A 19,086-nucleotide genomic window follows, 5' to 3' on the forward strand; every position below is an offset into this window, starting at 1 on the left:
CTGAGCGGATGTTACACTCATGCAGTCAATTGCTTTGAAGCAAAGGTGTGCAAGCGGAAGCCGACAATGTGAAGGGAGAGTCATCCATAGAGACCCTCAGTCTTGCTCCAGCCAAATCTGGGTCAAGGTTGTCTGCAAAAAGAGGACTCTTCTTCTGTCTTTTCTCGCCTTTAATTCTCTGCCTGGAACACTGGGGACTCACAGCAGACAGACGGCATAATAATAAAGCCCACATAAGTCATACAAATTCTAATTTCTGTTGGCTTGAGGCTGGTTGCTGCTGCAAGTGGGTCAATACTCACATTGGTGGGTGCATAAAGTTATCTGACATCAGTCCAAACATACTGTGTTTTAATTTAGATATGAGCTGTTTATCACCTCTTCCTAATAAGTGGATTTCATAACTACTCGCTCTCTTCGATGATATCTCTATATTTGCTCAATTAAACCGATTCAGAAGAGAATATGAATTCATATCCCAGAAACTGACGATCGCTGTGATTCATGCTCTCATTAGACACTGAATATGATTATGATCCCCTCTCCAGAGCTTTCAACACAGAAGAACACAAGGCTAAATCAAGGATGATAGCACCGCCGAGGACCTCTCAGAACAAACAACTGCTCGTCACCGACTGTTAAAAGACCCAGCTACCCAATCTTTCACCTTTTTTATGGCTGAGGTTTTCCAATTATCTTGAATAGGGTATCATTACTGACTATGCTAGCATTTCCATACTGGCAACTGAAAATATATAAATGACTACTTCACAACTACACAAACTAGAGATGGGCATTTTTGTCAATTTCTCCTTTCGATTACTGACAGGTCTTGTTAAAAAAAAAAAAAAAATAATATATGGTTGGTTCATACAGGGATACAAAAGTACCCCATGTGTAACATGAACTACTCTGCTGTATCTTTAAAGGAACACGCCAACTTTTTGGGACTTTTGATTATTCACCGTATCCCCCAGAGTTAGATAAGTCCAGACATACCCATTTTCATCTCTGTGCGTGCCGTAACTCTGTCTGACGCACCCACCGCTAGCCTAGCTTAGCACAAAGACTGGAAGTAAATGGCTCCAGCTAACATACTGCTCTCAATAAGTGACAAAATAACGCGGACATTTTCCTATTTACATGTTGTGATTTGTATAGTCACAGCGTGTACAAATAACAAGGTCACATGAGACATAGCCATCTTCTAACCGTATACATACTGGGAACTATATTCTCAGAAGGCGAAGCACAGCTACTTGGGCGGAGTGATTATATATATATATATACACACATATACACACACACACACGTACATTATATACATACTCAATACTACTTTCGAACTGAGTTTCCCATGACCCCTCTCTCTCCCCTGATTATTACCTTGGTCTCTCCACTGTCCTGTCATATTCAGCCATTAAAAGCCCATAAAAACCAGAAAATCCTTTTACAAAATAAAAGATTGGCTTTCTTTGAAATGCCTTCAACTGTGAACATTCTATGAAGATGCATTAGGATACTTCTGCACATTAGATGAATACACTTACATTAGCACATACAGTCTGAAAAGGGTCTGCGACACGAATTACAGGCACACCGCGGCACCACAGGTGCCTCGAGCCAAAGCGAACAATAGCGTGGAAGCGAACAGCATTAGCGATGTGGAGTAACGATGTAGGTGACCCACATGAAGAGACGTAAGGGCCTTCGCTAGAGGTGATAGGAGCACTTGTGCTAAGTGCAGATATGGTGGAAAGCTATATTTACTGACAGGAACTGAAAACCATTTGTCCTGTAGCTGTGTTATTAGCTGCTCCTTGTTATAAAATGGTAAATGCTCGGCCGCTCCATTTAGAGCATTTGTCTGAGCACTTCACTCCAGTTCTACAGCAGTTTAAACAAGGAAACACACCCTAGACACTCAAGCTAATAGGAAAAGCTTTGATAAACACTGAAGTATGTTTCTGTTCTCTGCCATGTGCCGCCCACTCATTTTGCATTGTCCTCGCCAGCGGTGCCTGTCTGCATAAAGACAAATGTTAGGTAGTATGTCAGTAGAGGGATAACTCATCCAATCAGATTATCTGACAGGTTGTCTTTCTCAGGATCTCTGCAGTGACTTCCTGCTTGTCTCCGACTGAAGAGCTCGGGTGGCCAGACATCCATCACACACCAGGACATCTGGGAGCTCAACCCTGATACTTATAGGTGTATGAAACAGGGGCGGGTTGGATCATTTATATTATGTCATTTTATATTACAGTCATGGTCTATTATCAAAACATCAACAAATTAGCAACATACAGTGAATCAAATACTTAAATGAAATCTATGTAATTATTATTTTTCATGGAAAGTAATGGATGGAAATCAAAAGATGCACAATAATTCTGGTTTCAGTGTAAATACTTAATGTTATATATCTCAACTACAAATCAAAATCAATTCTTATTGGATGAGTTATGTCTGAAACTGCTAAAAACACAACTCTCTTGAATACATGACGCACATGTATTATTGTGGGAACTGCAAACGACTTTACTCCTCGTCTTGACTTTTGCAAATTGATCTACAGAGGTACACTATAAATAAAAATCTTTACTCATTGACATTTCGACCTCCACATGGTATCAACCAGCACTAGTATGAAATAAAACTAGAGTTCATCTATACAAACACACATACACGTCTGCCTTTAGATGTACTTATGATCAAAGTCTTACTTACACTGCCAAAACCCGTCTTTGATTATGGAATAGCATACATGAATACATACGCATATATGAAAAAATTACCATGTCTAACTTAGACTCTATTGTTGTAATCCACAAAACCGTAAACTATTTAATGGATATAGGTCTTAAAGGAACATGTTTTTGGCACGTCGTCAATTACCACAGAGAACAATTATATAACAATAGTTATATAGTAGTATCCAATTTATGATGTAGGTAACCATAATAATACAATATATAGCTAACCAAAAAATACTTTTCTGTGGTGATTGGCTACATATTGCAATAGAGCCATAGGCGTAATTTGTGGGTGGGACATGTCCCCACCACTTTATGCCAGGGTCGGTATTGTCACAACCATTTTTTAAAACATCTCGTGGCACAAATGTACCAATTCTACAAATAAATAAAACATCTCCAGTTAACTGGCAGAGCATTCATTTCGTTCGCTTTTTTAAATAAGAGACGATTTAGCGCTGAAATGCGTTTTTTAAATCAAGTGATCAAAGTGCTCGTTGCCGCTGCGATCAGAGGCGCGGATACAGTGTTTTCTCGTGTGGCTCGCGCACATGCCGCACTGTATTCACTCGGACGTGCGCGTCAATCCGTTGCGGATACTCTCTATTCGTTCTGGTGAAATCACAAAACATAATGCACACAAACGTGTCCCTTCTTGATATACAACGACTGATGAACATAATCGGTTTTGATGAGAAAAAAAATATATATATACGAGAAAAAATAAACTATTCAAATGCAGATTAGAACCCAGAACCCCTGACACGCTTGGCGAATGTTCTACCACTGGACCATTATTATACACGTTGGTCCAATAGGCGGATCTATGTATTTGTTCACACGAAAATTCCCGGCACTGACAACATATATTAGGCTACATCTCATTAAACAACAAATTAAACCCCATGTAGCGTAGGCTACTATTTAAATAGATTGCTGGACATCATAGTGTTATTGTACATATGGTTTAGCATTGTATTAGCAACCCCCACCCCACCTGTCCCACCCACTTTTTAAAACAAAGTTACGCCACTGAATAGAGCATACATTTTCTAAATGAATGGATCTGCATCTCATTTACCACTCCTTATATTAATTGACATTTCTGAGACCAAGCTAGGCTGAAATATGACAAATATTACAAAACAGGAATAACAGCATAAGACGACTGACAGCAAAGAAAGCAGCATTTACACTCAGTCAGAAAATCGCTCCTGCAGAAAATGGTTTCTGGAACAAAATAATCCCACCAGACTGTTTACTCATTATCATATCTCGAAGGACCGGATGCACAGGTGACGGGGAGCCGCTGCTCGGTTTGAGGATTCAGATACAGCGCTTGTGAGTTAATAAGACATGCAGTGGAGAGATCTGACCTGCTTGGCTGAAGAAAGCCTCAGGAGTTCATGTGGAAATGTGTTTGTTTGTGCGTCACTGACCTCTTTAGGTTGAGGAGAGCCCAGGGGACGCCAGTCGGGGTCTTAAAAGCCGGCAACAGCTTCTCTCCTAGTTCAACAGCTTTTTTCCTGAACACCTGAAGTGAAAGAAAGACAGACAGACACACAGAGGTTAGTCTAACCTCATCTACACAGAGCAACAGCAGAGCCGTGTAACCTCTGGCTGCCCCTGCCTTCCCATAAACTCACCATATTTATTTTATCAGTCATATTTGCATGATACACAGAGTCAGCTGACAGAAAGAGAGGCATTGATATTCTGCTGAGAGCTGGATTTGGGAGACGGCTGATAACAGCAGATAAGATGAGGGCACGCGGCCCGCTGTAAACCTGCTGCCTGTCTGTCATCTTCTGTCTGCTATCTGGCCCTTCATTCTACTCCTCTGACATTTCAAACCATCAGGGGCTGCTACCAATCCCTCGACCAGCAAATATGCTGCATATCCGTCGGCCGCTGAGATGGTATCGTGCGGAGCCAAAGCGGACTGATCTGACTTTAGTTGTTTTATCCAGAAATGCTAAGAGGTCTTTTGACATTTGTGGACCATATTCAACACTCAGAATTGTCTGTGTTTACAGTATCGTTCAAAAATGTGTTTTTTTTTTTTTTTTTTTAAGAAACCAATACTTTTATTCAGCACAGATACATTATTTTGATCAAAAGTCACAGTAAAGACATTTATTTTCCATAAAAAGATTACGCAGCCGAACGGTTTGCAACATTGATAAGAATAAGAAATGTTTCCTGAGCACCAAAACATCATATTAGAATGATTTCTGAAGGACCATATGACACTGAAGACTGGAGTAATGATGCTGAAAATTCAGCATTGCCATCACAGGAATAAATTATGTTTTAAAATATATTAAAATAGAAAACAGATATTTTTTTTAAATCATAATAATATTTCACAACATTACTGTTTTTATTGTATTTTTGACCCAGACCGTAAACTTTTCAATGGTAGAGGACATATTTAAATAAAATAAATTAATAAATATATATACAGTATAAATATATAAATATATATATATATATATATATATATATATATATATATAAAAAAAATATATATATATATATATATATATATATATATATATATATATATATATATATATATATATATATATATATATATATATATATATTATTTCATGAATAATATCCATGTAGATTTTTATTAAAATGTTTAAAAAAAATTGGGGAAAAAAAAGTATTTATTGAAATAAACTAATATGGTCAACTTATTGCTTTAATTTTGACTAGCTATGGCATGCCCACTAATATGATTAGCTATTTCTAACAACATATGTGTCAGAAAAATATACATTTGTATACTTCATCAAAAGTTGTGTATAAAAAATAAGCACATAAACTAAACTTATTGACAACTATAAACTAATGACTTTGAACCACAAACAATTGCACATGATATGAAAAATTATCAATTTATTTATATTCCTTAACTAATTTTTACAGCAAGACTACCACTAATAATTCTCACAATTTCAATAAAACCTTTAACAAGCTAGACAACATTATATCGTCAGTACAGTAAATTAGCATAATTTGTCAACAAATGTTCGATCTGTAGTTTTATTTTGTCATTAAAACACATGCTTATGATCAACAAACATAAGGTACAGTCACAACGCAGCACTGACCCGTACCTTAAGATCCTAATAAATACTAGTCAAGGTTTCTTGCATCAAAAAGTCAGTTGTTCATCCGTTTTGACCTTCTTTCTGACTCCTACAGAGTATTTTTTGCAACTGCCCCTTTTACGACTTTCATATTTAAATGACCAGCTTTCCATGATATGTCCCATTTAAGCAAATATTTATGGTATCTGTTGCAGGGGTTAGCTCTTTTGAAGGGTTACTTTGGCGAAGGATGCAGATCTGAGTTAGAGAGGTGGATTTACTCGTCCCTCTTGTAATTCATCCTGAGAGTCAGAAATCCCACAAAGCAAAGGTCCCATGAGCCCGGACAGCGGACAGATCGTTGCGTGAGAGCCTTTCACAACGCGAGAGAGGAGAGACGGCACAGACAGAAGTCAAAATTTATTGGGGAATAAAAGCAATGCACTAGTGTGAAGCAGTAAAACAATAATAATCACAATTGGGATTAAATCAACTGTAACACTGAAGCATGTCAGAGAGTCAGTCTCATATCTGATCATAAATCCCACTACTGAGCTCATCTACAGCTCTAAAAGAGGACGTCTTTACCTCACATTCGTCTGCTATTCGGAATGCATTTCAAGGATGAGGTCAACACGTCGAAGCGTTTTCCCCAGCGCCTCACCGGCCTAGATGAAGTCTGTGTGCTCGCCCTTGCTACTTCAAACACAAGGTCAGCTGTTATCCTGTCCATGTGAATTCACTTAGCAGGTTGTCTGGATGGATGTCACCAACAGGCCCGCCACCTCCACCACATCCAATGCTTTTAGGAGAATGTTTACAGAACGTTTGGAAGTGAGCCTTGAACTGTCACGTACAGCCAGCATCCTTTCTATTCCAAATAACTGGTAACAGAAACAGCCCGCAACTCCGTCAAAACTGCTTTTGAGATATTAGCGGCTGGCTTGAGTGCTTGTGTGACCGGCTCATCGTTTTTTTATTACATACATAAATAAATGCACATATATTTAGCTAACATATGCAGGTGCGCATTTTCACCTCTGTGATTGCATTCACTTTCAACAATTCAATGCAACTTTGATCGGCTCTCCCATGAGTCAGAGTAAGCAAAAGACGCACAGAGCGGCTCTGCTAGACATTTTTAAATAGACTGATGACAATGTTTAATATATCAAAAACAGACAGCCTATAATATAAATGAGAACTGATGGCCATAGCATGCTATAGATATTCATGTGGTCAATTTATCAGTGGAGTAGAGTTTGTACTGATTACATTAATTTAACAAATTACTAAATTAAGCATGATTAAGTGGGGTTTGTCTGTGCAAAACTTTTTACCATGATGCCTTATAAATAAAAAAGCATTTGTTTAAAGACATAGGTCCAAACCTGCATGAGTTTCTTTCTTCTGTTGAACACAAAAGAAGATATTTTGAAGAATGTTGATCTATCGATCTATCTATCTATCTATCTATCTATCTATCTATCTATCTATCTATCTATCTATCTATCTATCTATCTATCTATCTATCTATCTATCTATCTATCTATCTATCAACTTCCATTTAATTTTCTCCTATATGGAAGTCAATGGCAACCGTCAACTGACTCATAACTTGAAGGTCGCTTAAAAACGTCTTGTGACGCTTCAAGGTGTAAGTGCGAGTGTGTATGAGCCCGTACAAGACACAAAGCAACTGTTGGTCAAGTGCTAGATGTCCACTAAATAAGATAAATTGCCTTGACAGTGGATTGTGACCGGAGACCCTCACAAGCCTTTACCTAGATTACTGTTAGGACTACAGGGACAGGAGCACACAGCTGTAGAGCCATCTGACCCTTTCAAAGCTCTCTGGATCAGTCTGATCCAGGTATGGAGAAGAGCGGACAAAAAGGTTCAAGAAAAAAAAAACAAATGAAAGCAAAGCTCTAAAGCTCAAGACAGCTTCGACAAAGGCTGACGTTTACGCCACCGTGAGGACCACAGCTCACGCAAAGGGAGACTAGAAAGTGTATTCTAGTCTAAACTAACAGCAAAGGTGCTGCATGCAAATTTGGAATTAATTTCAACTTCAAATCAGGTCACACGAATGAAGGTCTTTTGAAAAATGCAAATGAAGTCTATCATTAACTTTAGGATAGCTTTGCACAAACAAGGACAGAAATGTTGAGGCGAATGTATTATTCCAGTAAACGTTATTATTACCAAACAAACAAAAAAAGTTTCGATATTTCATTAAACGGAGTACATTTTCCACATAGATACTTTTGGAAACCAGATTTAGATCTACAAGATTAACTGCTGTGAAAGAAAATCTATTATCAGATCAATCCAAGGTAAACCGGGCAGACGAAACAAGGTCAACATTACCAAATGAAAATCCCAGAAGCAGTAGCCCAGTTGAACTCCATTTACCAAATTAAAGGTGTTTAATACATTTTTAAACACACCATGTTGAATGGTTATTAACCATCCATGGTGGGGTTTTCTAAGGTGTTTGTTAAGTATCATTATTACTACTGCTCATACTTAGTTTTAGTGATATGAACCAGTGGCCAGCCATCATTAAATGTTGAACTTTGGCTTTGTTTGTGCTATGATACCTCAACTCTTATTTTCCTCAGATTTTGTTTTGTTTTTCTCTGAACGGTAATATCATTGCAGCAATTGGGCAATAAAATAAAATATACAATAAAAAAATTCAACATTTATTTAATAAATCAATTAAAATAAAATAAGCTTTTGTGAAATGTTCAAATTGGCCAAGAGAATGGTTCAAGCTCATCGAAGAAGAGAACAGAAGGTAGGATATTTCTTTGATTACTGGTTAACAGCATTCCCCTGACATAACATCAGAAAGAATAACGAACAAAGTGTGCAGATTCAGTAAGGGATTGTTGTGTCAAAGTTGCATTAAATTATTGAACAACAACTATGAGCTATGTTCTTACGACACTGTTTAAATTGGCACAGAAACCATTAATGTCATAAGCTACATAACAGAGCTCAACAGAAGCACTCAAGCAGCCGGACGCTAAATAATAGTTCGAAAGCATCACTTTTGATGGAGTTTCTGGCTGTTTCGGTTTCCAGTTATTTCGAATAGAAAGGATGCGTGCTGAACGTGTGACTGTGAAGGACAGAGATGATTCTGAGAGAGAAGGAGAGTGCATTCCACTCAGAAACTATCACCCAAAGCTTTTCTTCTTTACCAACCAAGGTCAAAGCTTTAGAGCCCTGAAAAGTGTGCGGCTCAAATATAATTGTAATTTAAAACTCATTTATAGAGTTATTTTTTTATTATTATTATTTAAATATGTTAAAATTGATTAGACTAAACACTTCAGTGCCCTCTGAAGGCATAATTTTAGGTTGTTTGGCATGTAGGAATTGTGTGTGTGTGTGTGTGTGTGTGTGTGTGTGTGTGTGTGTGTGTGTGTGTGTGTGTGTGAGTGTGAGTGTGAGTGAGTGAGTGAGTGAGTGAGTGAGTGAGTGAGAGAGAGAGAGAGAAAGAAAGAAAGACTGGTGCTTAGTCATACAGTACATACATATTTATTTTTCATGAAAAAAAATCATTGTGTAAGTTTAGCTATAGCTGTATATAGGAGTGCACACACAGTACACAGACACTCACACACACAAAAACACAGAGAGCGAGATTTCATACATTTCAAATCATAAAACCAAGTTGAAAAATTTATGAAATGAGTGAATTCTCTGCAAACTTGTGCTACATGGCATGAAATATCGATTTTCAGAAAGGTCTGAAGTGAAGAACTGCACTTGATATCTTTCCGGCCTAACAGCGTGTAGAGATACAGAGCAGTCGCACATTAATAATTAAAAGCTCATAATTAACTGAAACAAGACTAAGAAGCTTAAATAGCAGAAGAAAAAGAGTTGTGTGACATGACACTACAGTGCTAAATGGCTGTCACCACTGACACAGACAGCAGAAAGCATCATTTGACATCACTTAGGGTCTGGTACAGTAGATCATGTCATCAAGCGAGCAGGAGACACTTCTGAAAGTAGCACCTGAAAGCAATTAATCTGAACACTTCAACATATTTATCTTAAGTCAGCAGAGCGAGGCAGCTCTAGCCCACGAGGCTCAGCCTTTAGCTCCAACAGTGTGCAAGAGCACGACAGAGGAAGGGAAAATATGACCACAGAAAAAGGGTGTATAGAGTCAAAGTGAAGGACACCATTAAACCCACAGGAACCTGTGCCACAGTCATCTCATTATCAGAACATTAGTGACCATCAGCTCATGACAGTTTGAACCCGGTACAAGTAAAATATGTCATTTAAGCGATACATCATGGCTTCTACAAATCACTGGTCTGGAAACGAGCAAGAATTGCAGAAATACTGTGGATAAAGCAACAGCACAGAATAGCCACTCCCAACTTGCAGACAGCTTTTTACAGGAAGAAGAGTCAGTGTTGTTTCACTCAATGTTAACGGTTGTTTCACTCAATGTTAACAAACCCAGTTCATTTGAGTTTAATGTGAGACCAAATATCGACTAGGGTTCACATCTGGACTCCAACCAGGTCAAAACATGAGACTGATGGGCTTGTTCTTAAGCCGCTTCTTGGTTGACTTGCAATGTGGGCAGGAGTGTTGTCTTATTGAAAAAGAGCATCGGATCATTCCTCTTTAGATAACAATTTTTCAATTGTGGGAAGCAAGCCATTCTGCAATATTATCCTGTGCGTCAAAGCATTAAATGATCTTTCACAGGGAAGTAGCTCACCAATACCAGTTAAAAAGGCTCCCTATACAATGACACCTCTTCCTCCATACTTCACTGTGCTGGAGAAGCATTTATTATTATATTTCTCAGCAGATTTTCAAAGACATTGCTCTATAGCATCACCATGCAACTCGTGTTTCATTGTGATTCATCACTCCACACATAACTTTCCATATTATGCCTTTCTGTCTTTGATGATTTTCTAAGAAAGCAATGGCTTTTTACAGAGCATTTGCTTAAATTTAGTTAATTTCCTGACCAATAATTTGTGGTTAGGACAATTAAAAGCTTAGTGTTTAGCCATTTAGGACTTGGCTTATTTTTCTGGCCCAGGATGTATACAGTCCAATGCACTTGGCAGAAGCCACCAAAATTTGCTTTGCCAATAAATATAATGGACAGACAAATGTAATAACCTTTGCTGTAACAAATATAATAAAAAAAACATAAAAAAAACCAGCTAATCTCCTTTTGTAATATATAAAATACATGTATTAGCAATATATCTGCTTTCAGCCACCTTGTTCTCTAAATGTTGCCAATGGCTTCAACTACCATTCAATTCTAATGCATTTCTAACTGTTCTGAACAGAGGCAGTTACAACAAAATCTTACAGGGAACTATGTTTAATCAAACAATGTAGTCAGAGAGCTTCCTTTATGAGTATAATAGAAAGGAACTAATCTCTATTTTTTATCTTTAGGGAAAATATCATAACAGTGATGTATTCAAGATATGTACAGAGAGAAGACTGCACTAAATGAATAATGAAACCAGTGATATTTCCCCAAGGTTGGATTCAGATACCTGAGTGTAAGAGCGATCGCTCATATAAACTCAGTCAGTAAATTACACCCAGAGCTCAAGCCAAAGGCTGCTCTGCGCCGGCTTTCCTTTGGCTGCAATACAAGACGTGTTGTAATAACGGAGCAGCCTGCACACATCTGGTCTGCATAGTAGCACAATCCAGATGCATAACGTCCAGATCTCTAACTGATGTCTCGCAAACATCTATGTATGAGTCTAATACTGTAATGTATAAACTTCAAGGTACTAATTTTCACTTACAAAGCTCTCCATAACCTTAGTCCTACATACTTTTCTGACTCATTCTCCTGTTCGTTCCTTACGCTCTTCTAGTGTGGGATTGTTAGTCACCCCTAAATTTAGTCTGGTGACTTATGGCTCCCAGGTTGTGGAGTGCTCTTCCTCAAGACATCAGTCAAGCATCCACCCTTCTCTCCTTCAAAAACCTCTTCAAAATAAGTTTTTTTCTCTGAAAATTACTCTTCAGGTCTCAATCTGTAAATTGTACCTTATTATGGATTTGTTATTTGTTTGAATCCCTCTTTGTTTGTATCTTTAACCTAACTTTGTACGCAACATCTGTATATTATTTCTGCCCTTGGTATGTGTATTGTGCTTTGATGTTGATGTTTATGTGGTTCTTCTGTTCCTTACCCTATCTTTGTAAATTGACCTTGGGTGTTGGAAAGGCGCTATATAAATACAAATGATTATTGTTAAAGCTTGTTTCAAACTACTCGAAAAAGCATGTTTTTATCTTAGCACCAATTTGAACTGATTACAGTAGAATTTAACAGCTAGATTCCTATTTGCAGGTCATGCAAATCTGTATATTTTTCAGAATGAAACGTTTAACATTTATGAAACTTTTCCCCAAAAAAATCTTACCGACACTAAACTTTTAAATGGTATAGTTTAGATTTTATGATGATCAAGTTTTATAATTTATAGTAGTTATAAAGAGAAAAACTCTTCTTTTTACGCAGTAGAAACACTGTCAGTGTGAAAGTAGTTGTTGCATTTACGCTGCTTCTTTACTCAGCGCTGCTCAATTATTGCGATCTCAAAATTTCATCCAGTTGATAATACCTAGAATATCAAAATCAACTGCTGGCGGTAAATCCTTCTCCTATTTAGCACCAAAACTTCGGAACAGTCTTCCTACCATTGTCCTGGAAGCAGACACACTCTGTCAGTTCAAATCTAGACTAAAAACACCTCTCTTTGACCTAGCATACACAACACATTATAGACTTCTATAATTCAATGTTAGGCTGCATAGATTAGGTCAGCCGGAACCGGGAACACTTCCCATAAGTCCTGATGTACTCGTTACATCATAAGAAGAATGGCATCTACGCTAATTTTAGTCTTTGTTTATCCCGAGGTTTTCCCGCAGCCTGCCGGATCCAGGCTGTATCCAGATCTGATGAAGGACCTGCGCCTGGACCCGATGTCATAGCGGGGTGCTAATGTGCCAACTAGTTTCTCCTTATGGAGGATCCCTTTACCACTCTACAGATAAAGCGTTGTCGGGAAAATTCAGATTGCGTATCTAACCTGAAGTGGTACAATTCTGTATCAAAATGTTAAGGCCAGACAAGTAGTTTTGTAAGGCTTGGTTTGTAGGGAATTACAAACCTGCACACATATATTCAAACGCACATACCAATAGAATGAACTCATAATACGCATGTGCACGCCATCAGCGTTCTCACAGGTTTCGCGTTTAAAGTCTGTGTAGAGTTTCCTGTTAAAACGGTGTTGTGTTAGCGGCCCCTAAGTTAATAACTAATGATCGTTGCGACCGAAGTGAATCAATCAAATTAACTTTAGCTGGAAGAAAACTTTTTTCAAGAACTGCTATAAAGCCAAAACAATCTCTGTTACTTTAAACTATCCTTGTATCTCTGTAAAGCCGCTTTGGAACAATCTACATTGTTAAAAGCGCTATATAAATGAAGATGACTTGACTTGACTCAAAGCAGGCCTAAAACTCACTTTTTCCAAACTTATTCAGTCTGACAAAGACCACAACAGAGATTCGCCGACATAATTATGCTTCCTCTGGCTGGTGCTCATCTCTGAAATGAATTAATTCTGCATTAATGCCAGAGTTTGTCTGCCAGATGTGTACAGCAGTGTGACAGACAGCTGAGGAATAATTGATTCCTCCAAGGCTGAGCAGGCATCTTTTTAATAGGACAGATATACGGTAACATGGGGCCATTGTGCTGATAATACAAAGGGGATGAATGGGCATCCAGGCAGAATGAAAGCAGAATTTATCAGCGGTGGATCCTGTTGCAGCTCTTTTCAATAGGACACTGAAGTCTCTGTGTTCAGACACACTGAGTCGGTGACATACCTTGACATTGTGACATGTCATATCAAAGAAGTGGATGGGGAAATTTCTACTTGCAACAAAAAATACAAGCTTAACAATACCAGTAAGCTAAAATTAGCTAGAAAACACATCCCTGTGATGGTCGGCACCAATATTTAGTTGTCAAGGGCATGTCTGGAAATGATAACCGGTGTAGTCATACCGTAGCCATTCAGATGAAAATGAGGGGCTGGTTGAAAAGACAAGATGGATGGCATAAGATGACAGGGACGAAAGATAGATGGAGAACAGGCTTTCAGCATTGTGATGAAATAGGCCACAGGGACGCACCTGTGCTCACTGATAAAGCAGAACTAGTGAGAACGTGGAGCCATACTGACCCTGAAAGTCATCCCTCGCCATATCAAAGGAAGAACAGGAAGCACTGGTGTGATTTCACAGGTTACTGCCAAACTCAGAGTAGGGTTGTCAAGTTCCAGTGCTTTGGCACAAAGGCCATAGTACTAAAATAATATTGGTAGTACTTCCGCCAGGTTCACACATACTGTTCCAGTGCGTATGCAGTACGGGCTCATTGTGTTTTCCCATATAACACGTTTGCAGTGCACAACTGATCCGCACCTGTATACCACAAACACAACATTTATTCATTATTTTTTATTTTAAATACAAAAGTTGTTACTGAAAAATATTTTTTTCAGCATTGTGATTCTCTTGTTCACAGTGCATTTAAACAATCTTTCATAGACACATTCACATTTAAACGCACTAAATTTAAACAACGTATTATTTAATTCATTACTTCTATATAGCTTTATATAGGCTAATAAGTTGCTCGATCAAATGGCAAAAACATTTTAACATACTTTTTAAAAAATAGCTGACTCTCATGCACTTACTTTTGCATTTAAATCTTTACACATGAATCCTGAGGGTCATCAACTTGTTTTTCCACCTCCACGAAGAGACAATTGCCATTCATTATGTCAACTTGCTTACCTATATGTGATGTAAGGTGTAGTTTTCCTTGCTTTACCCTGGGCAAAAGGCATATGTTGACTGTGAAACACAGTAAAGTTTTTTATATATGCATTTATGGTGAAATTACTACATTTTTGTGTCAATCCATGTTTATTTTTGTGCAAACAATGCGCTGTCGCTTTAATTCAGCACGTGCAGTAGAACAAACATGTGGAAACGCACTGTTCAGAATGCATTCCTGGATCACATGAATGCTCTAACCTGTTAACATGGGCACAGAAAATAATATGCAACACATACACAGTGCAAACTGAGTATGTGTGAACCTGTCCTAAGTTTGGCGTCCGCCTACAGCCTGTCTGACTGCAAGATGACCATTGCTGAACACTTGCATATGTATTTGCTGGATGAAATGAATCTTGGTCAAATTATGATAAAAAATTCAACTTTGCCATCACAAGAATAAATAATATTTCAAAATATATTAAAATAGAAAACACTAATTTTAAATATTTCACAATATTACTGTTTTTTTTTTTTTTTTTTTATCAAATAAATGCAGTCTTGGAGAGAAAAGGAGACTTTATATATATATATATATAAATATAAAAACATTTTAAAAAATCATAACAACCCCAAACTTTTGAATGTTACCTGCGTCAAGTATTACCTGTAAGAGATAAAGCACAATCACAACAGAATGAAAGAGGCCATCACGTCCTTCATGTGCTGACCTTTACCCAAAGGCTGCCACAAAAGGCACACTTGGATCATTCTTACCAGACGATAAAGTGGTCTGAAACCACCAAGATCAGATTGAAGGAGCCACTCAGGGACAGGAAGAAAGGAAGGGCTGCTTTACGCACACCTTTCAAAACACTCTGTGAAAAGACACATTTTCATTTTCCTCTCTCTATTTCTTCTGTCTGGACAAGATAAATGTGTGAAGGAAGGTCAATTCAAACAGATAACTCAGGAGTTCTTGAGTCTTTGTGACTGATTCATAAAAGGTTTGGCTCAGAAGAATCATTTGTTTGTGAATCATCCAACAATGCCTTCAGCTTTTGAAAATAAACGAGTAAAATCTGCACACTGTTTAACTATTGCCTTTATTTTCAAAATAAAACCGCAATGTTTCTGTTGGACATGGCCCATTTAGCGCAATATAAATCAGACTGTAAGCTCACAAAATACGATTTGCTTTGCCGTAATTCAGAATAGTCTGTACAACTTTGCATCTCAGTGTTCAAAACAGGCTGATGAAAATGGAACAACTCTAGACTATCAATACATATTGTGGAGAAGAAACCCTTGATTTCTTGTCTTATAATAGACTTTGTTGCATTCAAAATGAAGACGGGAGCCATGCTAAATCTGATGATGCAAGTTGGTGACCTTTCTGGAGAGGCAGGCAACGAACAGAAAAGGCTGCCATTGCATTCGGGCTCTAAATGAGAGCGGCAAAATAAAACCTGCTGTCAAGCAGAAACTCTCGCTAGTGTGTTACAGCAAATACTTTAACCTTTAAAGAACCCACAACAGCCAAAGGAAATGAGGGAACTGGAGCAGAGTGATTCCATCAAACATCAGCCGATGAAATATCACGCCAGCTTATGTTGTGTCAGTGTGCCCAAGTGGATACACTTTAGAACAAGTTCAGTCACTTCCTGAAAAAAAAACAAAATCTATGATACACTACGCTTTTACTGTACGATGTAAATAATCACATTATTTTTTGAGGTATCTGACCATTTCATTCAGTGCAGAGTATACTGCATGAGCCTTACAAACAATAAAAACACAGTGTGAATGGGTTTTCCCGAGGATGGCTGGGTTTCGTCCCATAGAGCAAGACTTCTGAATATTGGTATGAAGCTTTCTCACAGAGACGAAAGAAAGACTGACATATCAGAACTGACCAGAGTTGGCTTTATTTTTATTTCGTTTTAAAACAAAAGCATAAATTACTTAAAAAAAAAAAAATCTTACTGACCTCACATTTTTTAACAGTAGAGTAGTAGGCTATTAGCCTGGATGCCAGCCGAACTTAGCCCCGCCCACAAAATGTTTAGGTCGGGAAGTTCGGTCTGGACTTGATTTGTTGTGGAGCAATTATGCTCGAACCAAAGCTGTTCGGACCAATCAAATTGTCAGGGCGGGCTTTATACGATGATGGACAGATGATCAACAGTAACGTAATCATCCACGTCACCAAAGAGCGCTTGGGTTGAATTCGTTTACAACAAAGATGACTGCCGCTGGAGAATTGAGATTTCACGAGTTCACACTTACAAATAAGTCAGATAGAATAAATGCATATTTGCCGTGCTGTTTGAGGAGAGGCTCCGGGCTCGGTATTCGGCCCGAACCCAAAGTACTCCCCCCCGTATTCCTGGCTGTGGAAGAACAGGCCGAGAGTAGACATGTGCCGGTATTCGGTAATGCGATAAATCGCGGTAATGAATATGCACGATATTGTTATCGCGGGCACTTCAAAATACCGTGAAAAATAATAGATCCGAATTTAGATTTTTAGAACGCGCATTATAGCTTATTTTCCATCAACCGCTTAAACAAACACTGCGTATATGCTGCGCGAAACACGTGCGCACTCTGATGTAAACAATCGCCACGTGTATAAGCATGCGGCCGGTGCGCACTTCTAGTCTAATGTAAACAGTCCTCACATGGAGAAGCAGCATGTGGAAGGAGGAACGCCACCGCCTACAATCTATGGCCGCCGCCGATCTATCCGGATCCATCCCGCTTCTAAAAGCAGAGCTGCCAACTCGACGCATTCAGCGCGAGACTCTTCACACTTCACGCCACACATCCGTTTTCTCACGCAGAGAAAAATCGCGGAGCAAAGAGGACACGAAGACCGTCAAACAAGACAGAGCAGGTTACTTTTGATATGAAACAGGAGAACAATTGTGTCACAGAACGTTACATTTAAACCATTTAATGACCAGCAGCATGTTAGATGACTAAAACATATAGATAAAGAGGAGTATTTTGCTGAATATGTGCACTGCACTTTTTTACATATTTATTATATTTTTTACGTGTGTCATTACATAATTGTTATTATAATGAAAACCACATTATATTTGATTTAATTAGTTATTTGTAACCTTTAATAATACCAGCTGATAGGGCTCTATATGGTTACATAGCATTATGTGAGATATTTTTTTTTTCATGAGAAAAAAATAACATGTGGGCTATCTACTGTAGCCTTCCTAATATTTATCCAAAATTAGTCAATATTGAATCAAGATTTAAATCAAATCCCAAGTATTGAATTGAAATCGTTAAATTTGTGTTAAGCAATACAAACAGTAGCCTACCAGTCATTGTACCATGTAATCATTGTAACATGTTGTCACTAAACTTAATAAAATTCAGTTTATTTACCAAATGTTTTGACAATCACAATTACACCTTGTGATGCAAGTTTTATTTTATTTTTTGCATCCTCCCCCCCCCAATCCATTTGTTTCTCATGTGCAATTAAAATATCGTGATAATACCGTATACCGTGATGAAAGATCACTCAATTAATCGCAGCATGAAAATGTGATACCGGCACATGCCTAGCCGAGAGTGAGTAGAGGGATGCTGAAAACTGTCAAGGAATGTTAGGTGAGTTGACAGAGTGAATAAATATATGCTTCCTCCCATGCTGATAGGGTAGACATGGTAATTGTTTGATGGCAAGTTGATTGGATTGATTATTTGAACGTGCTCCTCCCGAACTTTATGAAACCTCATGTGTAGATTCCGCCATCGCGTCTGTTATAGAAGATATCGACAGCGCATTCATTTTAAAAGAGGAACAGAGAACAGCGATCAAGGCATTTGTCGATCGGAAACATGAATGAAAAACATACGTCACTTACTCCGTTGCTCTGATTGGTTGTAGGTCTATCCAATTGAGTGCAGAGGCATTTTCTTTCCTGGTTCAGTTGAAACACGCCCCATAATCAAAGCTATCTCAAGCTCAATGGAGTCAGTACATTCTGACTAGAATCTGAGTATGACAATGTCAAGCTAGTATGCTATATAACTACATCCTCACTATGCAAATGTATATAAAAGATTAAAAAAAGATGTACCGTGCTTTTACACAGTTTCTAAATGGTGTAAACACTGGCCAATACAAGAAATCTGAGCTGTGGCTCAATGGCTGGAGTGCCATTTATTTGCTCAAGTGACATACATCTAAAACTACAGCAGCCAATGACCTGTTACAAACAAAACAGCCTCGCTCGGTTATTCAAACAAAAGATTTGCCAAGTAAAATAATGCAAAAGCTTATGGGA

The 19,086-nt window shown here is 38.1% G+C and overlaps 1 protein-coding gene across 1 annotated transcript in view; it reads right to left on the bottom strand.

Moving 5' to 3' along the window:
- Positions 1 to 19,086, bottom strand: part of man1a1 (mannosidase, alpha, class 1A, member 1) — a 108,655-nt gene that overhangs the window by 34,637 nt on the left and 54,932 nt on the right. Inside the window, exon 5 of the mRNA XM_082148236.1 lies at positions 4,196 to 4,290. Coding sequence (XP_082004362.1) covers positions 4,196 to 4,290 — 95 coding nt within the window. The remainder of the gene's footprint in view (positions 1 to 4,195; positions 4,291 to 19,086) is intronic.

The sequence above is a fragment of the Leuciscus leuciscus genome (genome assembly GCF_965113295.1).
Source record: "Leuciscus leuciscus genome assembly, chromosome: 19".
In the NCBI taxonomy this organism is placed as follows: domain Eukaryota; kingdom Metazoa; phylum Chordata; class Actinopteri; order Cypriniformes; family Leuciscidae; genus Leuciscus; species Leuciscus leuciscus.